Source organism: Ambystoma mexicanum, chromosome 13 (genome assembly GCF_040938575.1).
Source record: "Ambystoma mexicanum isolate Mex_15411 chromosome 13, UKY_AmexF1_1, whole genome shotgun sequence".
NCBI lineage: Eukaryota > Metazoa > Chordata > Amphibia > Caudata > Ambystomatidae > Ambystoma > Ambystoma mexicanum.
Window position 1 is genome coordinate 70,398,966 of NC_090938.1, and position 25,537 is coordinate 70,424,502.

The window sequence follows — 25,537 nt, forward strand, 5'->3', positions numbered from 1 at the left end:
TGAGGGTATGCAGCAGTACCAGACATCCTCTGGCCATGGCTGGGGACAGCGGGCATGAGGGTATGCAGTAGCAGATATCCTCAGGTCATGGCTGGGGACAGAGGGCATGAGGGTATGCAGTAGCAGACATCCTCAGGCCATGCCTGGGTACAGCGGGCATGAGGGTACGCAGCAGCAGGAGACATCCTCAGGCCATGCCTGGGGACAGAGGGCATGAGGGTATGCAGCAGCAGCAGACATCCTCGGGCCATGCCTGGGGACAGAGGCCCAGAGGGTATGCAGTAGCAGACATCCTCAAGCCATGCCTGGGGACAGAGGGCATGAGGGTATGCAGTAGAAGACATCCTCAGGCCATGCCTGGGGACAGAGGGCATGAGGGTATGCAGCAGTAGCAGACATCCTCAGGCCATGCCTGGGGACAGAGGGCATGAGGGTATGCAGCAGTAGCAGACATCCTCAGGCCATGCCTGGGGACAGAGGGCATGAGGGTATGCAGTGGCAGACATCCTCAGGCTATGCCTGGGGACAGAGGCCATGAGGGTATGCAGCGGCAGACATCCTCAGGCCATGCCTGGGGACAGAGGGCATGAGGGTATGCAGCAGTACCAGACATCCTCTGGCCATGGCTGGGGACAGCGGGCATGAGGGTATGCAGTAGCAGATATCCTCAGGTCATGGCTGGGGACAGAGGGCATGAGGGTTATGCAGTAGCAGACATCCTCAGGCCATGCCTGGGTACAGCGGGCATGAGGGTACACAGCAGCAGCAGACATCCTCAGTCCATGCCTGGGGACAGAGGGCATGAGGGTATGCAGCAGCAGCAGACATCCTCGGGCCATGCCTGGGGACAGAGGCCCAGAGGGTATGCAGTAGCAGACATCCTCAGGCCATGCCTGGGGACAGAGGGCATGAGGGTATGCAGTAGCAGACATCCTCAGGCCATGCCTGGGGACAGAGGGCATGAGGGTATGCAGCAGTAGCAGACATCCTCAGGCCATGCCTGGGGACAGAGGGCATGAGGGTATGCAGCAGTAGCAGACATCCTCAGGCGATGCCTGGGGACAGAGGGCATGAGGGTATGCAGCAGCAGCAGACATCCTCAGGCCATGCCTGGGGACAGAGGGCATGAGGGTATGCAGTAGCAGACATCCTCAGGCCATGCCTGGGTACAGAGTGCATGAGGGTACTCAGCAGCAGCAGACATCCTCAGGCCATGCCTGGGGACAGACGGCATGAGGGTATGCAGCAGCAGCAGACATCCTCGGGCCATGCCTGGAGACAGAGGCCCAGAGGGTATGCAGTAGCAGACATCCTCAGGCCATGCCTGGGGACAGAGGGCATGAGGGTATGCAGTAGCAGACATCCTCGGGCCATGCCTGAGGACAGAGGGCATGAGGGTATGCAGTAGCAGACATCCTCGGGCCATGCCTGGGGACAGAGGGCATGAGGGTATGCAGCAGCAGCAGACTTCCTCAGGCCATGCCTGGGGACAGAGGCCATGAGGGTATGCAGTGGCAGACATCCTCAGGCCATGCCTGGGTACAGAGGGCATGAGGGTATGCAGTGGCAGACATCCTCAGGCCATGCCTCGGGACAGAGGCCATGAGGGTATGCAGCGGCAGACATCCTCAGGCCATGCCTGGGGACAGAGGGCATGAGGGTATGCAGCAGTACCAGACATCCTCTGGCCATGGCTGGAGACAGCGGGCATGAGGGTATGCAGTAGCAGATATCCTCAGGTCATGGCTGGGGACAGAGGGCATGAGGGTATGCAGCAGCAGATATCCTCTGGCCATTCCTGGGGACAGAGGCCATGAGGGTATACAGCAGCAGACATCCTCAGGCCATGTCTGGGGACAGAGGGCATGAGGGTATGCAGCAGCAGACATCCTCGGGCCATGGCTGGGGACAGCGGGCATGAGGGTATGCAGTAGCAGATATCCTCAGGCCATGCCTGGGTAAAGAGGGCATGAGGGTATGCAGCAGCAGATATCCTCGGGCCATGCCTGTGGACAGAGGCCATGAGGGTATGCAGCAGCAGACATCCTCGGCCCATGCCTGGGGACAGAGGGCATGAGGGTATGCAGCAGCAGACATCCTCGGGCCATGGCTGGGGACAGCGGGCATGAGGGTATGCAGCAGCAGACATCCTCGGGCCATGGCTGGGGACAGCGGGCATGAGGGTATCCAGCAGCAGACATCCTCGAGCCATGGCTGGGGACAGCAGGCATGAGGGTATGCAGCAGCAGACATCCTCGGGCCATGGCTGGGGACAGAGGCCATGAGGGTATGCAGCAGCAGACATCCTCGGGCCATGCCTGGGGACAGAGACCATGAGGGTATGCAGCAGCAGACATCCTCGGGCCATGGCTCCGGACACCGGGCATGAGGGTATGCAGCAGCAGACATCCTCGGGCCATGGCTGGGGACAGCGGGCATGAGGGTATGCAGCAGCAGACATCCTCGAGCCATGGCTGGGGACAGCAGGCATGAGGGTATGCAGTAGCAGATATCCTCAGGCCATGCCTGGGTACAGCAGGCATAAGGGTATGTAGCAGCAGACATCCTCAGGCCATGCCTGGGTACAGAGGGCATGTGTTCCATGTCTGGGCAATGGAAGTAGGCTGTGCCCCAGAACCAGTGGTCGAAGTGAGCGGGAATGGTCTGGGACGGTGTTTATTTTGTACTGTTCAATGCTCCACTACTTTTTGCAACCATTTTTACCATTTCGGGAATTGTTCTTTGTGAAGTCAAAGCACACTTCTCCATTTTACCACTGGATATCAGTTACAGCTAAACTAAAATCCATTTAAACTCAATTGGCTGACAACCAGCATGACTGCAACCCTTGAAACATGTGTTGCACATTGCTATCTTCCTTCCTACTCTGCCCCTTGCTGGAGTCTCAGTTCCACTACTTTTTTGGTACACTTCTATCACTGCCCAGAACCAGAGTTTGCAGCAATCCATGCCAAGTGGCCGCCTCCCAATGATCATCAGTGTAGCCCTGTGTGAAGAACGTTTTCAGTCAGTAGACAGACAGCATTGTGGCAGCACCAGTTGGAGAGTAATGACAGGCCTATTGGTCTTTGTGGCAATTCATTGACACTACATTTTATGGGATTATGCTTGTGGAAAACAAAAACATAGGGGCCGATTCACAAAGGAGTTACCAGGGACTACCTGGACCTACAGCTGACCTAACCTTCTTGCTCTAGGAGTAAATTTAGAGCTACGTGTTTGATATTGAATAGTCTCACTCCAGGATGTTATGATAGGAAGTTCTTCAGGCATTTGAGGTAAGGCCCTACTTGATACTCTATTTAGTTACATGCAATAGGAGCACAAATTGACAGGACAAGTCAGGAGCAGGGAGGAAGCCAACTGGCTCCCACCACCCAGGCTACATGGTTTCCAACTGCCTAAGGTGGAAAACTCACACCGGACAACATGCCACACATCCAACATTCCACACATGACATCACTCAGCCACTGACATCAATCAAGCTCAACATACACTCGGGTCCAGTCAACATACTCAAGTCCAGTCATAACACAGGAGTACTTTAGAGGAGCTACTGCTTGTAAAATATTCATTAATGGGGCCTGTGAGTTGTAAGAAGACTGTCTATTTTACCTACAGCATCAATATGATCACAGAAAGAGACCACAGGCAGCAATTTCAGGGGGTTGAAACTTTACACGTAGCTGTGGCAGTCACAGAATACAAGCTGTGAACTTTTTTGCTTGTAGAGGAAGTTTATATGTGTACTGTGACTATGGTCATCAATGACTGACTCTCCTATAAAAATCAGAACTTGGTTCAAAGTTGGAGGGGTGCTGGTGAGCCCCGCCAAGATGGCGGCAAGCCTGTGAGCTCCCAGGCACCCGAGTAGATCCGGATGAAATCCTGATACCTTTTGACCAGATATTGTGGTTTTGGTGAAAGCATCAGCTGGGGCAACCCTCAGGGTGTATTCTGCTGAAATCTTGGAGCCTTAGCAAGTGATTTTGAAGGAGGGAGCAGCAAAGAAACAGAGCGAGTCCAACTTGTGGAGGCCGCGCTGTAAAGTGTGCGCAGACAGCCGGAGATTCGGCGAGGGCCATGCCGCGAGAGTACTCGGGCGGCTGCTGCTCTGCGGCACATTGAGGGTGGGCAGCTGCCGTGGTATTTATCAGCTGGGATCGGGATGATGTGCGGTGAGCCAAGAGCAGGAGAGACCGCGAAGGAGCAGCCCTGTTGACCACAACTGCAGTGCATATCTGACACACGGGGACACTGCTGTGCGGATGCGACAGGACCGGTGGCTGGAGGAAGGATGGGGTCAGGTGCCTGCACAGGAATGCGCTGTTGTGCTCTTATGGGGGATAAAGGAGGTCGCTGGTAACAGGAATGGCAGACTTAATGGCGCAGCCGAAAGCCACTTGGATTTTGACAACAAAGTGTCCGTTTTGTTGTGCAGAGGACGAGGAAGAGAGCCTGGCGTAGGTCGGCCCAATGGTAGGGCAGTGGAAAGGTCGAACTTGGCAAATCTGCCATATATTCGGTGATCCATGCTCAAATTGCACCAGAGCACACATTGCTCTGGTTGGAACACCCTACAGTGGTATGGCAGTGCAATGGTAGTCTGATCCCCGGATAGTGGAAGTGAGGATATGTTACAAGGGCAGAGATGAGTGTGGGAGAGTGCCATTCTGCGGGTTCCTGTAATTGAGGCATGCAGAGGCCCGATTGGAGCTGAGAATGGCCTGTTTCTGAGAGTGCTGATGAGGGCAGATTGGAGAGGCCTGCCATTTCTCCCTGAGGGTGCGGACTGCTGCAGGGGGCCAAACTGGGTGCCACAATCCACCTGCTCTGCGACTGGTGGACCACCATGGGAAGAGGGTGTACCTTGATGTAGCATGGATAGCTGGTGCTACATGAGAAAGTGCCATTGGGTTGAACTGCTTGGTGGAAATACGGGCACGCTGGCTTTCCTTTCGCTTCTCGAGAGTGGGGGCGCTGACGAGCTGAGTAGAGGAGTGGCAGTAGTTAAAGGCTCCGGGGTGGAGCTATGCTTTTCCCCATCAGTGAAAGGAAGGGCAACAACTGTTGTTTTGAGGCCTTATACCTGGAGTGTGCATGATAGTTTGCAGGGAGGCACATCGGATCCCAGGCAGTGTGCATTCAGCAGGTGCATAAGGACAGAAAGAAAACCAAGGACACTGCAGGTCCTACTTAGGTGACGTTAAGGCGGCAGCTCTCAAGAAGGGAGGCACTTCCTTCGAGCTTAGGAGTGTGCAGAAATGTCTAAATCTCACTAAGCAGGGAAGCAGCAGTCCAAGTTACACTTTGACACCGCCGCACAAGTGAAGGGCAACAAAGTGAAGGAGGACTCTCCCTAAAGGACCCCTCAGGCTTCCTCTTCAGACTCTAGTGGGGCGCTTAATGATATCAAAGCTATGTCAAGCCAATCACAGGCTGTATATAATCATTAGAGAGGAAGCTGGACACTCTTACGTGTAAAGTGGACCACATGCAGGTGCGTTTGGATAAGCACAGTGCGAGATTGGATCAGGTTAGAGTGCGGGTCTCCACTGCGAAGATGAATTCTCAGTGGCGACACGAGAGCTCGAACCAATCAGGAAGGTGCTTAAAGAGCTAGCAGATAAGCAGGAGGAGATGAAGTCACGATCCGTGTGAAATAACCTGAGAATAGTTGGAGTTCCTGAGATGGTGGATCAACGAGTCATGGAACCCCTGGTTTAATCCGTTCTGCAGAAGGCGTTTGGGGGCGTGGACTTCTCAGCGGTCTTTATAGTGGAAAGGGTGCATAGGATACCCAGTGGACGTAAACCAGTCCCTGGGGCCCCACCGAGACCAATCCTCGTCCGCATGATGAACTATCATGACAGAGAATTAGCCTTGCAAACAGCCAGAGAGAAATGTTTGTTGTTATACTAAGGGGGATACTATCATACTGATTTTATGGACTTTTCGGATAAAGTGCAGGCGAAAAGACGAACATGCTTGGTGGAAATACGGGCACGCTGGCTTTCCCTTCATTGATGTGACGAAGAGGCTTCGGGAAAGGGGCATGAAATATGCAATGCTCTTTCCGGATTAGCTCCAGGTGGAACATGAGGGGAGAGTGCTGTTTTTTTCAAAACCTGTATGAAGCAAAATACTTTTTTGGAGTCCTTACACAGGGCTCCGAGATGCATGGAGAATGACAATCGAGGGAGTGAATCCCTGTGGAGTATGTTATTGGGTCCATAGCTGATGCTGTTTATGGTGATGTCTATGTTGGTGATGCCAGAAGGGTAGCAATGCTGTAGTGGGAGTGCTGAAGTGGCTGGGCACAGATGTAGCCCTTTTGTGGAAGCTAATGACAAGCAGGGTTTGCGGGTGGGAGTTAGTGGCAGGTTGGGATCGACGGTGGGGGGTGTTGGAGTATGGGTTGGGTTTCGGGGGCGACAGTCGTTCGGGGAGTCACCCTCGCTCAGAATTGGGACTCCCTCTTCTATGGAAGGAGGCTACACAGGAGGGGTGGATGCAAAGTGATAGGGTTGTTAAGGACTGTGGTTGCTCCATATAACTATGGCTAAAGTGCTTCGATGTATGACGTGGAACATCCAGGGGTTAAATTGCCCATCCAAGTCTCGTAAGGTGTTACTGTACATGAAGCGTCATCAGGTAGATATAGCGTTCTTCAGGAGACACATTTATCTCCCCTTGAGGAAAGACTATTTGGGCATGGGTGGGGATGCCACAGATACTTTTCTTCTTACTCCTCCTATTCCAGGGGAATCTGTAAACTAAAAGAGACGGTTGTGTGGGTTTCTGTACGATGAAAGAGGGGAGGCAGGCCGACCTGGTGGTTTAAGGATCGCAGTTTGACTGATGCACTCAGCTTATTAATGGTGCGGGGGTAGCATTGATCAATTGGTTGATTTGTGCATTGAGCCCAATTGATTGTGTTTCTGTGTTTTGACTTACGTGCAAGCCTTGGATGTTGTTTACATGTCTACACTCCCACTCTTATTCCCTTGAATACTTGGACCTACTCGCCCCTGAAGAATTTCTGCTGAGTAATCTTAGTATAGAAAGAAACATGTTGGGTTGGGGAATTTGATGCTGCCATAGGCAGCACTGGTAATCACTGTATTGAGCACTTTTTTTTAATTAGATTGCATAACGCATGGTTGCTCATTTGTGAAGATCTTGTGGTTCTTATTTGTAATGAACAAAGATTGTATTTCAGTATGTCATTTTATATTTGTGATTTAGATGTGATAATTGAATGAAATAATGAGTAATTTCAGGTTGTTTGATTGAGTATGAATGAGGTATGTCTGATGTATGGTTTGGTGTGGGACAATGTGAGAATGTCATATCAGTTAAGTCATTGGGCCTCATTACAACCCAGGCGTTAAGGGGTTAACGGCGCCGTAAAAGGTGTCGGCGCCGTTAAACCCTTAACGCCTGATTACGTGGTCCCTTTGCGGGTTGCACTTTAATGCCTGCTTTTAGCAGGCGTTAAAAAACCAACCCGCAAAGGGACCTTGGAGCTAATTACGGCACCGTAATTTACGGTGCCATAATTAGCGCCTTCCCCAGTCCCATTGAGCCCTATGGGGCAAAAATGGGAATGGGTAAGGGCCATGGCGGCATGGGGAATTACCGCCCCGCCAACCTTGGAATGGGGCGGTATTTCCCCATTCCACCATGGCGGACTCGTTACAACATCGGCACCAACCATGGTGCTAATAGCGCCATGGTTTAGCGCCGGGGTTGTAATGAGGGCCATTGACTTTTCAAAATTGGTTTATAAGTATACTGATATTGGTATATTGGCATATTTGATGATTTTTAGAATAATCAGATCATTTTATGATGTTTTTTCTATATGTGAATAAAATTGTTTAATTTCTTCAGAGTGTCCTGTGATTTGAATTGAATGCTTTCATCTCACTGACTGGTTGCATATGGACACATTGTTTTCCATGTTGTCTAGTGACTAGATAATGATTGTATAGATGTGTGCATCATTTTAAAGCTCTCCACACAGAAACACTAGTTCTATGATCTTTGATGTTGAAAGAGATCTATCCAGGCCAGGCCATAGAACAGAGATATGCCTGGTATCCCCTGTCACTCCTGTTTATTGCAGTTTGACTGACGAGGCACGTTGAGCTGCACCTACTGAGGTTTTGACACGTTGTTTGAGGAAAATGTGGGCCCGGTTGCATCTAACTCTGTGTTGTGGGAAGCCTTTAAATGTGTGATGCGAGGGGAATGTATCTCTGGAGAGTCTGGGATGTTGTAGCAGATATGAGAGGAACTGGTGGTAAGTGAGGTGCACATTCAGCAATTATAGGCCGAAGCTAGGGTTTTGATGATTCCGGGTGTGCAGAGGGAAATCCGGGAAGAGGAAGACAAATTCCAGGAAATAGCAGAGAGAAGTAACATTTTTATCAAGAGGGCTGGCGGTCAGGTGCTATGGCGAGGGCCCGCGCCCTGGTAGATTACTTGCAAGAGCAGCTAAAGTGGATGCATCAAGAGCGCAGATTCTAGCAGTTAAAAAGCATGGGGAGGGGAGTAGAAGTATGCAAATGATGATATAGCACGGGAATGTTGTGCATTTTACACATGGTTGTTCCTCACAAATGCAGGTCACACAGCCAGAGATAGGACGCTTTCTTGATCGGGTGGAGCTATACTGGTATGCAGATGGGTAGAGGGAGTGGTTGAGTCGCTCTATAACCAAAAAGGAAGTTGTATAGGCCAGCAACGCACTCTCATTTGGGAAGGCCCCCGGTCCAGGTGGCCTCATGGCCGAGTTTTATAAAAACTTTGCTTCAAAGCTGTCTCTGCATCTGGTGGGGGTGTACCAGCAAGCTCTCTGAGATGGTGAGTTGAGAGAAACAATGAGAGAGGTGGTGATCACTATATTGCTGAAACCTGGGAAGGAGGTAGATGTGTGTTCTTCTTTCCGTTTGATTATGCTTATCAATCTAGATAATACAATCTTGGCTAAGTTGCTGGTGACAAGATTAGCACCCTTGATGCATAAATTTGTACAGGCTGATCAGTCAGGGTTTATCCTGGGTTGATCAACCTCCTATGGCTTGCGGAGGATGTTTGGTTTATTGTCTGTGGTATGAGAAGAGGATGAAGCTGTGGCAGTGCTACTGGCTGCCGAAAAGGCATTCAACTCAGTGGAATGGCCTTTTCTTTTCACAGTGGTACGTAGAATGGGGATGGGGGAACAGTTTGTATCCATGGTCTCATTACTGTATACCCGGCCTACTGCACGTATTCGGGTAAATAGCCAACTAGCATCTGTTATCCCCATGAACAGGGGTACAAGGCAGACGTGTTCTCTTCACCTCTGCTATTTGCTTTGGCGAGTGAGCCATTGGCTGAGCTACTCCGAGATGAACATGTGCATAGGGGGATACAGGTTTATGCCCACAGGGTGGTGGTCTCCCTGTATGCAGATGATATGGTGATCTATGTCAGCAACCCACGGGTTAATCTGAGCCCGATCATGGAAGAAGTGCTGCAATTTGGAGACTTCTCAGGTTGGAGAATTAATGTTAGCACGTTGGTACTGTTCCCACTTACTGATAAAGCTGGCCAGTTTAACAATGGCTTTGCGTTCCATTGGCACGTGGTGAGTACTCTGTATTTGAGTGTAGACATAGCGCGGTCCCCAGAGGTGTTGTACCAGAGCAACTATGCCATGGTTTTGGAACACGCGAGAGGTGTGATGGATAGATGCATGGGGTTGCCTCTTAATCTCCATGGGAGGATATCACTGGCAGGTTGTTGGTTTTTTCATCAGTTTTTTATTAATTTATTTAAAACTGATTTGGAACATGTAATGTTGTTTTGTATTGGATGTTTTAGAAGAAGTGCACTAGGTTTTACACTTTTTATGATGTTGCTTTTATTTATGATGATATGTTCATTGTGTCTTTCGTTTTGAATAATATTGTACTTTGATATACTTTTTTCACAAACCTTTGACTCGGTCCCTATTTGGTCCATGGGCCGAGGAGTGGGAGGGAAGACAGAGTTCAAATAAGAGAAAGACGCTGGTTCCTTTTTTGTCTTGTATTGTCTAGAAGGCTGAAATAGGAGTTGGGGCCAGGCTTCGGTAAACTACTCCGTTGATCTCTCATAGTTAGCAGTAGGATATTACTGGTCATAATGGTTCTACTGCTTCGATTTCTTTATGTGTTGCCTAGGTTGTATTTTGGGGAGGTGCAATCGGTGGTGACTCCATTTAATTAGGCGGGAAAGCAAGCGTGAATTTCATGGTGGAAATTGATGGTGAGGTTGGAGCAGGGGAGTCTAGCGTTACCAGCTTAGCCATGTACTACGAAGCAGCACAGGCAGAATCCCTACTGTACTGGTTTGGGGATGAGTGGACAGGAGGCACGAAGAGGTTGGCCCAGCCCTTGCAGCCCCCTTCATGTTGTGGGCAGTGATATTGACGACGCCAGCTAGTTTGACTAGAGTTGGGAACATGGTGGACTTGACCAGCAGGTCGTGGGCTCGGTTCTGCGACTCCCAATCATACATATACCAGGTTTACCACTTACCAGCGAGCTGGGGTCTATCCGATGTATGAAGCGTCTTGGTATCTCCTGTTTCTGGGATCTCTTCCCAGATGGACAGTTCCTAACAGTGGACTGGCTGAGAGGTAGAGGGATTGTTACACCCTTAGATTTATTTGTGTACTTCAGGTTTTGGATTGAATGTCGGGAGGGGCAGCTATTGGTGGTGGAAGAAGGGTTCAAAGTGCTGAGGGATGTACTAGGGGAGAGGTTGGACTCTGATCCGTTGGTGATCCTACTAGGTAACACTCGGGAGATTGCCGGCCGAGTGATGAAACTGGATGGTCTCATGTTACTGCTAGCCAAACAAGGGTAGCAATGACGTGACGTCGCTCCAAGGACCCTACAATAAAACACCAAAGGGAGGATATTCTTCACGGTAATGAGATGGAAATGGAGAATAACCGAATGGTGCTCCCATGTGTTAGACCTAAAGACATTTGGGGTCCGTACAAGCAATATTTGATTTGTCCGGCCCAAGAGACTCTGGCTGATGCCGGAGGAGGAGGGTTGTGAGGACCTATGAGTAATGCTACTGGGGGTATTTGCAGTTCATTGTGTTGCAGGCGAGGGGTGGTAAGGGAGGATCGAGAAACAATATAGGGACATGTAGAGACGCATAGGCAGTGTAACTGGAGACGATTAACGTGTATGATTTACATGAGGTTTAATGAATGAAGGAGAAAGGGAAAAAGAGGGACTTATTCACTGAAGCACTGTAATGTTGTGAGTTGTTGTTGCTGACACAATAAAAAAGAGTTCATAGTTGTGCAAGAAGCCCTTGCCTTCAGAAACAGCTTTACCTTGTCTTAACTGCTTAGCCAACATCACTTTGCATTCTGGGACCTGTGTTACGACAGGTTACCTGTTATAGCCCTCATCATGGTGTTAGATGAAAAGCCAGACCCACGTTTTGGTTACTCTCCTGGCATGGGGCCAATTGAGAACTCTGGTGGTCGTAACTCTTTCACAATAAAAAGATCACTGAATAATTTGTCAAAAGGGCCTCTGTTGCTTGTTAATGACACGAACAGTGTTACGGCCCTCTTCTAGAACACATGCAGTACCGTGCCCCTGACACACACACACAGACTTGCAATGAACGCTATCCTAAAATTGCAATTAAAAGAAGCGGCTGAGCATTTCAGCAAACGACATTGCAATGGGTGCTTAAATATTAGCATTCCCGTAAATGCCAGAGTGCGCGCGTGGCTGACGATGAGTTGTCATTGTTAGCGACAGCTCTGCGCTAATTAGGAAGGTGGAGCGTGGCCAAGTCTGCTTTCTCCGCTATGCTCTCGACTCACTACAAATCAATGGGTGCCCAATGTCCTCGCTAATTGCACTGCTGGAAGTCAAGATGGCGGCCAGGCTACGTGACCATGAGGTTCTAAGCCAGAGGAAAAGCTCACCAAGTTTTCTGGATAAACCAAGGTTATTAGTGGGTGAGAAGCCACGTACGGGTAATGCACTCGCTAATTGCACTGCTGGAAGTCAAGATGGCGGCCAGGCTACGTGACCATGAGGTTCTAAGCCAGAGGAAAAGCTCACCAAGTTTTCTGGATAAACCAAGGTTATTAGTGGGTGAGAAGCCACGTTCGGGTAATGCACTCGCTAATTGCACTGCTGGAAGTCAAGATGGCGGCCAGGCTACGTGACCATGAGGTTCTAAACCAGAGGAAAAGCTCACCAAGACTCCCAGATAAAACAAGGTTATTACTGGGTGAGAAGCCACGTACGGGTAATGCACTCGCTAATTGCACTGCTGGAAGTCAAGATGGCCACCAGGCTCTGTGACCATGAGGTTCAAAGCCAGAAGAAAAGCTCACCAAGTCTCCCGGATAAATCAAGGTTATTACTGGGTGAGAAGCCATGTATGGGTAATGCATTCGCTAATTGCACTGCTGGTAGTCAAGATGGTGGCCAGGCTTCGTGATCATGATGTTCAAAGCCAGAAGAAAAGCTCACCAAGTCTCCCGGATAAACCAAGGTTATTACTGGGTGAGAAGCCACGTACGGGTAATGCACTCGCTAATTGCACTGCTGGACGTCAAGATGGCTGCCAGGCTACGCGACCATGAGGTTCAAAGCCAGAAGAAAAGCTCACCAAGTCTCCCGGATAAATCAAGGTTATTACTGGGTGAGAAGCCATGAACGAGTAATGCACTTGCTAATTGCACTGCTGGAAGTCAAGATGGTGGCCAGACTACGTGACCATGAGGTCCAAAGCCAGAAGAAAAGCTCACCAAGTCTCCTGGATAAACCAAGGTTATTACTGGGTGAGAAGCCACATACGGGTAATGCACTCGCTAATTGAACGGCTGGAAGTCAAGATGGCGCCCAGGCTCTGTGACCATGAGGTTCAAAGCCAGAGGAAAAGCTCACCAAGTCTCCCGCATAAATCAAGGTTATTACTGGGTGAGAAGCCATGTATGGGTAATGCACTTGCTAATTGCACTGCTGGAAGTCAAGATGGCGGCCAGGCTACGTGACCATGAGGTTCTAAGCTAGAGGAAAAGCTCACCAAGTCTCCAGGATAAACCAAGGTTATTAATAGGTCAGATGCCAGTTACGGGTGCCCACTGCTTTTCAATAATCATTGAAAGAGATTAGCTGCCAACGGGTCCCATGATGACGTGACCAGTGCCCCTTGACCCTGTTCTGACATTTTGGACGAGTTTACTGTGTGGTAGGGATGTAGCGATAACCCCGGATTGCTTTAAAGCTTATGCCTGCTGATGAGTCCTCTCCGGCATGCTCTGTTGAGTGGGTGAGCACTCCCTGGCCTGATCGTCTTAGCACATTACCTTTTAACTCACCAGCAGACTCACTTCTTGTGTCCTGCAGCGCCCCACCTCGTGCTTTCACCCACCTTGGAGCAGCCTAACATCATGCAACATGCTAGAATCTTCCAAGCTTCCTATTTTGACCCTTCAGCTCCCTACTGCATATATATTTCATGGCAGCAATGTGCCTCATGCACAACCCATCTCCTATGACATCTCACGCCTGATCTTAACTTTCTAGCCTAGGGCTAAAGGGATAAAATGCTGGAAACTTACCTACTTTGTCTCTCAGTCTAATGCTACACCTGTAACATACCTGCAATGACTTGACTTTGTCTCTCAGCCTATTGCTATGTTTGTAATGGCTGTACCATGCCTCACCTTTGCCTCCTAGTCTAATGCTACACCAGTAACATGCCTGCCATAGCTTGACTTTGTCTCTCAGCCTATTGCTATGTTTGTAATGGCTGTACCATGCCTCACCTTTGCCTCCTAGTCTAATGCTACACCTGTAACATACCTGCAATGACTTGATTTGGTCTCTCTGACATGGCACCCAAGCTTGCCTGCATACTGTAGTAGCCCCCGGTACCATGAAGTGAGGCTTTGCCAGAATGTGTGCTCACAGTAGCATCCACAGCCCCGCACCATGAGGCGGGACTTCACCAGAGTGTGTAATGTAGATGCACCCCTGTGTATGTTGCCCGGTGCATGCTCTCGCACTTTGTGGACTATACTATTACACCTACGATATGTATGTATTAATTGTTATCTACTATCTTTGACTGTCAGCTCTCACTAGTCCTGTATAAGCGCCTTGATATCCCCGGGTCTGGGTGCTATACAAATGGAAAGAAGTAAATAAATAAATAAATCTGATTGGCCCAGTGGATTCAGGTGAACCAGAGGCAGCGAGTTTATCAGAAGCTGGAGAGGAAGTAATACCCTTACATGTGAGCAGAGAACATGATAAGTGGAGGCATGGCGAGCGAGTGAGAGTGGGAGTTTTTTTCTATTGATCCTTTGCGCTTTAGGTTTGCAGCGTCCCCACAGTTTTCAAATTAATGCAATTAATAGTGAGGTACACATTTATTAGTGTCTAAACATAGGTTGCACACTTTATTTCATATATTTTTCATTCACGTATTCCACACAAATTAATTCACTTTGTGCTTATTTGATTTTTTTTCCCCACAGGTATCACTATTACATAAGTTAATTCACTTTGTGTAATTATTTGTGACATAAGTTGTGAATTTTTGGTGATTGGTGTGAAAATCCTTGGTTTTATATACAAATAACACTTGTGCCAACATTTCTCTGCACGTGCTGCTGTTTCGCCCTTACTTGGGCTTTCCCAGGGCACATCCATTACTTTATGCTGTGTGTCAATCCTGTGTTTATACTTGAAATTTCTATGCATACATTTCGAATTTGGTGACACACATGAAAAATACGTAGTTTGGTAGACATATATATTTGGTTGTTTCCATTAGTTCCTTTTCTTTTCAAGTGTGAAAACTTCAGTGGTTCTTAATTCAAGGTGATCCACTGATGTATAAGGAGTTCCGTATTCATAAGGTCTGTGTTCTCTGGTTTCTCGGTGGAGAGTTCTCACATCTGGTAAGATTGCCGGCCCTGATGACTGCTGCGTCCTTCTCTGATCCCGTGTTCGGGTCTGCCCTTCCTTTCACTTCCTTGGGGAGTGATAGTGTCTGAGTGACAGAGAGAGAGGTGGAGAGAGAGGGGAACAGAGGGGAGGGAGAGGCAGAAAGCGAGAGAGAGAGAAAGAGAGAGGGAGAGAGAGAGAGAGAGAGAGAGTGTGAGAGTGAGGGATGGGGAGATAGAGGGGCAGAGAGCGAGAGTAAGAGAGTGCGAGTGAGAATGGGAGAGAGAGAGAGGCAGAGAGAGAGCGAGACATAGAAAACGAAAGAAAGAAAGAGAGAGGGAATAAGAGGAAGGAGAGAAGAAAGAGAGTGTGTGTGAGAGAGAGAGGATGAGGGAGAGAGAGAGAGAGGGCAAGAGAAAGAAAGATAAAGTAAGAGAGAGAACAAGAGAAAGAGAGGGAGCAAACGGAAGGAGAGAGTAAAGAGTGTCTGCGAGAGAAAGAGAGAGAGAGAGAGAGAGAGAGAGAGAGAAAGAGAGAGAGAGCGAGAGCGAGAGAGAAAGAGAAAGAAAGAGAGAGAAAGAACAATATCGATGTGCGATATGTGGGTATGTACATACAGTTAATTACATGTGTTGGTTTTGGGTCATTTCAACTCAAGGTAAATGATCACAATATGCGAGACGGGGAAATTCGAAAAAAAATGTTAAAAATAGATGAAGGAGTAGACATTTGATTTTTTTTATTGATCCAATGGCTAGTAGCTAGATCACTGCTTTGCTGCTGGGATACACAGACCAGTGAAATATATGTAACATAGACGTATGCCTCCTCCTAAGCCGGTCAAGTGGCACTGCGAGTAGAGCGCTCGCTTTGACACCCGTGCAGAGCCTGTTAACGCAGGTTCGAATCCCGGCAGGGCCAAACTCAGCCTTTCATCCTTCCGAGGTCGATAAATGAGCACCACACACCGTGGGTAATAATAAGCAGCGCTCAGATACCTGAGGGTTCGTAGCGCTATATAAAAGCCTAATTATTAATAGTGCCATCATCTCTTCCACAGCTATTGTTCTTCACAATAAGGAATTTACTATACGATGCCGGGAGCCTGATCTCATATCTCCTGGACCTGCCCCACCTGGCCTTAACTCTTTCATTTTCACAGTATCAGTAATGTAAAGAATATGGTTGTTAGTGGTGGCTTCAAGGTGCTCAATGTGAAACATATATGAAATTATAGGAAACAATAAAATCAGGCTTTCATTAAAGTAGCATTTTGTGGCAGTGGGCTGTAATCCTAAAAAATGCTTTATTGGTGGTGCTTCACGGATGAAGCTACCAGATGCGTCGTCAGGGGCTCGTCCACAATGGGCCAGGGGGCGTCCACCCACTGGATCTTGGCCCCCTCTCACCCAATATGGAGGAGCCATCCCAGTGAAATACGAGCACTCACTCAACAGTTTTTTTCAACTGAGGGAGCCCTCTTAACTATCAAGGGGAAACAGTGTTTTCCTTTGACAGTTGAGTTCCCTAGCCGTGCAAGCTCAATGAGCCATGCAAAGCTGTGGGTGTTTTGCTTCCCCGGCCTCGCATGGCTCCTTGGAAATGGTAGCTGGGGAACTGAATGTCTGTATTTGTAAAGGGGCACTCCTATGCCTCCTACTCACACACACAGACAGAGCAGGCTGGAGTGGGGCGTCTCATCACACACGCTCAGGCCCCTACACGTATGTGCAAGAACCAGGAAGCTTCCTGATTCCTGTTCATGCTAGCAGGGGCCTGAGCATTGGAGAGGAAAGGCCTGCCGCAGAAGGTACGTTTGTTTATGTTCATGTTTTTTTTAAATTTTAATTTATGCTTATAGATGTGTGCACGCTTAGTTGTTAGGTCAACAAGTGTATGAAGATGGATGCTGGTGTGAATGAGAGCGTGATTGCTGTGTGCATGTTGTGTAAATGTTTATTTGTATGTTCATTTATTTATTATTTAAATATGTTCATGGACGCGTGTATGCTTGTGTTATGAGTGAGTGCATGATGCGTGCCCGTGTGAATGAGACAGAAAGTGCTTGCAGTGTGTATGTTGTCTGAATGTGTGTGTTTGTATTTTCATTTATTTATTTAAATATGTATGGATGCGTGTGTACTTGTGTTATTAGTGAGTGCATGATGGGTGCTCGTGTGAATGCGACAGATAGTGCTTGCAGTGTGTATGTTAATTAAATGTGTGCTTTTGTATGTTAATTTATTTGTTATTCAATTATGCGTATGTATGCGTTTATGCTTGTGTTATGCATGAGCGCATGATGGGTGCTTGTGTTAATGAGGGTTATTGATTTTCTTTGCACAATACATAAAACATTTCTGTTGATTAGTCTCTAAAAGTGTTCTGAAATCTACGGCTGCTCAGATGTTTTGGACTACGACTTCCATTATGCCTCACCATTGACTAGCCTCCAAAACATCTGGACAGTCCAAGCTTGCAGACAATTGGCGCCCGATTCATGGAACTTTTAGCGCACTGTAAAGTGACTTTGCACTGGTGCAAAGTCACTTTGCACTGCAAAAATACACTTTGCAGCACTGCGAATAAGGGTGTTTGTTGGCACTGCAAAGTCACTTTTCACCAGTGCAAAGTCAAAGTCACTTTGCCCTGCAAAAATACACTTTGCACCACTGTGAATCAGGGTGTTTGTTGACACTGCAAAGTCACTTTGCACCAGTGCAAAGTCAAAGTCACTTTGTCCTGCAAAATTACACTTTGCACCACTGTGAATCAGGGTGTTTCTTGACACTGCAAAGTCACTTTACACGTGTGCAAAGTCACTTTGCACCACGCTAAAAGTCCCATGAATTCATTGCTCTGTAGGGATCATTGTGAGCAAAGCTTTACCGATTAGCAGTGTAATCCGAAAAACAACATCTAATGCTCTGGGTTGAAACCCACACCTTTGGTGGTGGGACACGTTTCCTCCTACCCCTAAAGCCCACCAACCCAAATGACATTGATTGGCAGGACTGGTCAGGTGTGGAATAGGCACGGACCCTACACAAACACATACTTTCAGGCTCCTGGGCAGAGGAGGCAGACACTGGCGGGTGGCAAGCATGGTGAGGGTTTATTACGCAAGCATCTGTATACCCCCACTGCTCTAACAGATTATTCCGTTCTAAGATATGTGTTCACACAAAATACATTTCATCTTCCTAGGATTTCAACCCTTGGAAAATGAGTCTGTTATGTGATTGCTTTGTAATCTGTAAAATTTCATTTTCTGAAAGTTCTTACACGTGGCCGGAGCATAAAACAATTAAGTAAAAGGGTCTTAACAGTGCATGTTTTTTTAAGGACCAATTCATTTCATATATCACTATTCCTTTATATTCACAGCAAAGGACTTCATCAGTAATCTCCTGTCAAAAGACCCAAAGAAGAGGTTTACCTGTGAAAAGGCACTCAAGCATCCTTGGTAAGTGGCATAGAGCTTGAACCCGGGTGATGTGGGGGCAAACACAGGAACTGAATGAAGTTATTATTGCATGAACATAATTTGTGTTAGATGTGTTTTATCCAGTATTATTGACTGTGTTTGCATGTGTTTAAAGTTTTTTCTAACTAAATCACAGAATAAATAAATAAATAAACGAAACGAAGTTGCTTTTGAACCTGATGCAAAGAGAACAATGCTGCCCCATTGATAACACTACTCACAACGCGTTGTCACATTTCATAGGGTGCTTTGCTGTTTTTGCATTGCTCCTTTGAATGGTTGGGCTTGATAACCTCACAGAGCAACCTGCAAGGGCACACGTTATGGTATGTTTTGTTATGTTACTTTGCATTTATATAGCACCTGATGTACCATTGGTATGATCTCAAGGCGCTGGTAGGTTCAACGCCCTCGGGAACCGTAGTTCAAGTCAGTAGAGAGAGGGAGAGTAATAAGGTGCGTGTGTGCACCGGACATGTGTGCAGCAGTTGTGACACTGGTATGATAGCTGCTTCTTAGTGGTAGGTGTGGTGGTTGCCAGATCAGGAGTATGTGTTTGTTCTGGCGGGGTGATACCAGACTGATTCTGGCTACGATAAGCCTAAGGAAAACGCCTAGGCTGGCGGTGTGCAGCCAACTGTGTTTAGTTAGGATGATGGGGAGTATGTGGCAGGTGTTGGTATGAGAACAGCTATACCAAATGTGTCATAGTATCGCTGTGTTCTAGTTGAGTGCTGGCGTATAGAAGAGAGTAAGCGTGGTGATGTGATATGGTGGTTTTCAGTAGGTGCTTGAGATCGAGCGCCTTCATGATCCATGCATTCCATGCACTCCAACCGTTCCATGCACTCCAACCGTTCCATGCACTCCAACCATTCTTGTACAGTGTCCATTCTATGCCCAATAACTGTTCCAAGTATTCCATCTGTCGCATGTACTCCCTCAGATCTATGCACTCCATCTATTCAATCAGTTCCATGCACTCCATCAGTCCCACGCACTCCATCCGTCCCACGCACTCCATCCATGTCATGCACTTGATTCATCTATTCCATTCATTCTGTTCATTCCATGCACTCTGTCATTCCATGCCATCTATCCGTTCCATTCACTCTATCTATTCCATGCACACCATCTGTATCTTGCACTCATCCTTTCTATCCTCTCGTCCACTTTATTCCTCTCTTCCATTTCATTGATTTCATCCATTTCCTTAATTTCATCCACTTCACTGCTTTCATCCAGTTTATTCCTTTCATCCACTTTACTAATTTCAACCACTTCACTCGTTCTATTCAGTTTATCCGTTTTAATTTACATTGGCGGTTATAAATTTCCGATTTCTCGCTTGGATCGTGGTGTTGGATTGTTATTTATGATAATGCAGCTTTGGGCTAAGGTCATTGATTGCTGTTATCCAGTTTGAGTTAAGAGTCGATTTTAGGGGAAGAGCCATGTTTTCAGTAATTTGCGGAAAGACATGGGGCCTCATTCCGGGTTTGGAGCTAACCATGGAGTAATTAGCTCAATGGTTGCCTCCGAAACCGTCCCAAATCCGGCATGGTGAATGGAGTAATTACCGGTCCATTCCAGGGTTGGAGGGACCGGTAATTCCCCATTCACCTTTTGCCCTTCCCCATTCCCATTTTTTCCCCATAGGGCTCAATGGGAATGGGGAAGGAGGTTATTACCTCCGAAGTACCTTTGCGGGCCCGTACTTTACTCCTGCTAAAAGCAGGAGGTAAGGAAGGACCCGCAAAGGGACCTCGGAATACGGAGGTAAGGGATTACCGGCATCGGCACCCTTACCGGTGCCGGTAATTCCTTACCTCCAACCTCGGAATGACCCCCACGAGGTCTTTGGTGAGTCGGATGTGGGGTTGAAGTGTGTTGCACAGAGTGGGGGCCAAGGCTGAGAATGATGATCCACCTAACCTGACTGAGTTGGTTTTTGGTATGACTAGGAGGCCGGCTGAGCTTGATCTCAGAGTGCGTGGAGGATGGTAGGGTTTTAGTTTGTCTTGAAGATATTGAGGTCCGGTTTTATGCATTGCTCGGTGAGAGATGCATAAGGTTTTGAAGGTCACCCTTTGGGCAACCGGAAGCCAGTGCAGAGTTTTGAGAGCTGGGGAGATGGGATCTCTTGGGCCAAGTGCTAGTAGCAGTTTGGCTGCAGCGTTTAGTGCTCTTTGTAGTTTAGTCAGTTGGTACGCGTGGACTCCGAGGTAGAGGGGGTTAGCATGGTCCAGTACACATGAGAAACACATGCTGGCAGAGCAAATAGATCTTGGCTTGGCATTTTATTCTACATTTGCCCGGCTGATGAGCCATCACCAATTTATTTATGAGATGTATGTCCTTGTCGCTGTTTGATCATTCAAAACAGTCACCCCTGCCCATAAAAACATAGATAAGGGGTTAATCGCAGCTACCCAGCTGCCGCTTATATAAATGCCTGTGACATTGAGTGATTTAAAACAGTGTTTTTGCCGGAACAAAAACATCTGTCTCAAAGAGGTTGCGGTAATTGAAGTTATCAAACAGCTTCTGCTGTAATACAAACGTTTTGTCTAAACATACCTTCAGCCACGTGATTTCTAAGCAATATAAATGATAGAGCAGTCTTGAAATAAATTACTTGTCTCTTTAGTAAATGAAAAGACTAAGGGCCTCATTACACGGAAGGCAGTGAACCATGGCGCTATTAGCGCCATGGTTCATGCCGGTAAAATACCGGCACCGCCTTGGTGGAAAGGGGAATTACCGCCCCATAGGGCTCTATGGGAATGGGGAAGGCGCTAAGTACGGTACCGCAAATTGCGGTACCGTAATTAGCTCCACTGGTCCCTTTGCAAAAAGCAGGCGTTAAATTCCCCAACCCGCAAAGGGACCTCGTAGTAAGGCGGTAAGGATTTACCGGTACCGGTAAAATACCGGTACCGGTAAACCCTTACCGCCTACCGTGTAATGAGGCCCTAAGATTCATGGAAGTGTTTTATAATGGCGCAATCCAATAGGAAAACATTCCATGAATCAGGCCCTAGTAGCGAGCTGGATCTGTTTCGTTTTTTAATGGAAGTGTAGAGACTGTAGTAGCAAGCTATTCATTGTCTTTGGGTCATTTGTAGAACATTATAATATCAAATGTCGGTGAGACAAGATCGGATGCTGCTTTGCAGATTGGAACCAATATCTGTAAGCCACAGTTCTTACATAGGCTTTTCCAAGTCAACTGCTGGGCTAGCGACAGCAGGCGCCTGGCTATTAGAACAGCTCGGGAGGATTGGCCCAATTCTAGATGATCCTGTGTTGACCGATCAAGAAATGGAACACATGTGCAATGCTGACTGTTTATTTTTATAATTTTTTTGTATTTTTATAAACATTTCGTTTTTTTTCTTTTTTCTTAACCAACTCAGGTTGAGAAAAACAGCTGTTTATAAATAATGGCCTATTGTGTCCCTTGCTCACAATACATGTCCCTGAATGCAACCTGTGAGAAGTCCTGTTAGATCCATATGTAAGTTCCATTTGCCCCAATCGTATTATAAGACCAATGTTTTCTTTGTATAAACTTGTTCTCTTTTCAATCTAATACGTACAGTATTTCTTTCACCTTCTGCTTTACATTCCCTGCACATCATTTCTTATGTGCACTACTACGAGATCATGTGTTCATTTCAATGGGTACTGCTCGATACTCCACGGTGATAAAGAAATATGGTAGAACTTATTTAAATGCCAGAAAGTAATACATGTTTGACTGTAGACTCTCCGGTCAAATATCAGTGGTGTTCCTCCCTTTCATAGCCTAATCTGTGACTCTCTTTGCAAACCACACTTCTTCTGTTCATTTTGAGCAAAACCTGTAAACTTTCCCCTAAATAACAAGTGGGTTATATCCCAACACTCCTATCTATGCATAACACCTCCTCTAATTCCTATCCTAAGGAGCACTGGAGTTAACCATCAGCTCCTTTCCTCATTGACAACATCCATTGTAGATTCTGTCTTCAATATCTCTGATTATGTATCACGCCAATATCTTATTTATAACAGATAATCTTCATGTCAACACTCTAAACACCACTGGTTCAATACCTCCCTCACTCCAACACCGGCACCATCGACTATTAACACCGACTGTAACTCTTTGAAAATAGTTCAATTAACCCTATAATTTCTCTTTGCGTTAACGATAGACCATCGGTTAAACGTCGAAGCCAATGAAGGAATTGCAAGAATAGAATTGTTCGTAAGAGTTCCCAGATAAAATATCACATCCTGAGAATAAGGCAGCTTTTAAAGGGTGATTGGGCGAGGAGATGGTATTGTGATCATGAGAGTTTGTTTGATCCCCCCTCTGAAGACTGCCACATTGAACTCTTCACCGCAATTTAAAGAAGCAAGTAATTGGAGGCCATTTTCTAAGTCCCACAAGTAGGAAATAATTGCAGTAAAATTGGTTTAGTTATACCACAAGTTTTTTTCTAATCCACAGGATCTTCGAAGATTTGACAAACGGATTTGTGGGGCTGAACGAATTTACCTGTTCTACCAGCTTTTGCAATCCGCTCACTAAATGAGTCAGGTTTAAAGCCAGCATGAGACTTTCAGGCTGGCAGGAAACAATGGGATTCCAATTGAAACCTCTTTTTTTTCTTTCCAAAAGCAGACTTTTTTGAATTTTTGATTGCAGAAGGTAAGAATTTTCACAGGAACAGAGAGGCCGAATAATGCGTTCCCATGTGACTGCCAGGTGTCACACTTTTTTCCACTACATCTGTGAAATTATGTACATTAGAAGAAAGGAGATCTTTTTGCATAAAAGTACAAAAAAGAGCCAGTGCCCTGTGTGCATTATGCCCTCTGGGGAATAAACCCCCAGCGAGGTCGTTATCCCGGCACAGTGCACTTTAGAAAATTAAGCACTACTTCTGTAAAACTCAGAAATATAAAATTGAAGGAGGGAAACAAAATGCGACATAAGATAACTGGATAAAAACGTTGCAGTAGAAAACGATGGTATCCTAAATTAGACAGCGTTTAGACTTACCAAGAGAATTCAAGGAGCGCTAACATCTACAAAGCACAAGCAAAATAAATTATCTCGCTAGAACAGTGCGACAATTTTCCTGTCACAGGCTTCTTGCTTTTGGGACAAAGCGTACACTTACGCCAGAAATGTTGTTGCTTAACAGTTTTTCTGCGGCTCTCTACACGCATCCGAAGACTTGCGCGCCATGGGAGGAAATTGCACGCAGGCAATTGTGGTAATGCGCCACTGCTTGTTTATTTATACCATCCCGATGTGTTTTTTCGAAATAAGTTTCCTAATGAGCAGGGCCAACATTTGTGACAATAAAGTGACGCAAAGTCACGCTTCCTTAAAGGCAAATACTCAAATGCCCAACCGCAGATTGGAGTCTCATTCTCATGCGGCACACAAAATGGCCGCGCTGTTGTTTGCACAGTCTCTGATGATGAATTTTATGGGTCCCGATCTTCACGAGAAAGGCTTTATCGGCTCTATTTTTCTAATTAGAAGGTAGTTAAGTCAGCGGGTTGTGGGTCTGCCGCGGAAAAATATTTTAAACATTCTGGGAAATCATGAAAACAATTGCAAAAACGTACCTCGCTGAGGAAGAGCTATCGTGCAGATGAATACATGGATATTTACATGTGATAGAGACGTTCTTTTCTTGCCACATTGCAGGTTTCTACATGTAATGGGGACAGGTATGTGCTCGGACACTTGCTGCATGCGTCAGAGCGAATGGCCGTGTGCCATAGGCTGTCCACCAATATCCCTCCAAATGAGGCTAAAAGCAGCTCAAGTCCACTTCAAGATGGCCGCTAGGCAACAGGTTCTTAGCAGCCCTGAAGACATTGTCCTTCATATATGTTGAGGGTAGCCCCAGTGCGTGGGGTGAAGCGGCGGGTCCTGGAAAGGAGACTTTAACTTGGGGAAGCCAGGGCCAGGGTTAGTAGGGTGGAGCTGACATTAAGGTAATAGGTGAGCCGAGGGAGGGTGTGAGGAACATGGTGAGTGGAAATGCGTGGCCATACGGCGAACGTTGCCCAGCCAGGCCTAAATCCTGATTGGGTCTCAGGATTCGCAAGTCACTCCCCTAATTCTATTATTTTGAATGATTGTATATTTTTCTTGAAGAAAAGTTCCATAACTTAAATTGCAAAAACTGTTTGAGCTTATTCAAAAAAGGCAAGGGGCTTTAACTCCAGCAACCAAGGCAACCTTGAGCAAGGCTTTTGCCGAGCCCCTAAGTCCGACCTTGGGAAAGGTCCACCACATGCTGCTGCCACACCAGGACTGCGTTCAATTGCTGGATGCATGAAAAAGATCCCTGCAGGAGGCACACGAAAGCACTGAGCTATTTTACAGGGATGAGACATTCTGTCTGCCAGGGGCAGGTATATCACTGTGGCTGGCACTGCACTCTTCAGATTCCCACAGCAGGCACACGAACACACTGAGCTATCTTACAGGGATGAGACATTTTGTCCGCCAGGGGCAGGTATATCACTGGGCTGCCACTTTAACGTGCTGAGCTCTTCAGATCCCCACAGCAGGTACACGAACGCACTGAGCTATCTTACAGGGATGAGACATTCTGTCCGCCAGGGGGCAGGTATATCACTGGGGCTCGCAATATGATGAGCTGCGCTCTTCAGATCCCCACAGCAGGGACACGATCGCACTGTGCTATCTTACAGGGATGAGACATCCTGTCCACCAGGGGCAGGTATATCACTTGCGCTGACACTATGACGTGCTGCGCTCTTCAGATCCCCAGAGCAGGCACACGAATGCACTGAGCTATCTTACACGAATGAGACATTCTGTCCGCCAGGGGTCAGGTATATCACTGGGGCTGACACTATGACGTGCTGCGCTCTTCAGATCCCCACAGCAGGCACACAAACGCACTGAGCTATCTTACAGGGATGAGACATTCTGTCCACCAGGTAGCAGGTATATCACTGGGGCTGTTACTATGAGGTGTTGCGCTCTTCTGATCTGCACAG

The 25,537-nt window shown here is 47.2% G+C and overlaps 1 protein-coding gene across 5 annotated transcripts in view; it reads left to right on the top strand.

Annotated features, from left to right (window-relative positions):
* The window catches only part of CAMK1G (calcium/calmodulin dependent protein kinase IG), a 186,198-nt gene that overhangs the window by 144,152 nt on the left and 16,509 nt on the right, over positions 1–25,537 (top strand). For all 5 annotated transcript variants that reach the window (XM_069633274.1, XM_069633276.1, XM_069633273.1 and 2 more), the window contains one exon: positions 18,391–18,469. In XM_069633274.1, the coding sequence (XP_069489375.1) occupies positions 18,391–18,469 (79 nt within the window). The remainder of the gene's footprint in view (positions 1–18,390; positions 18,470–25,537) is intronic.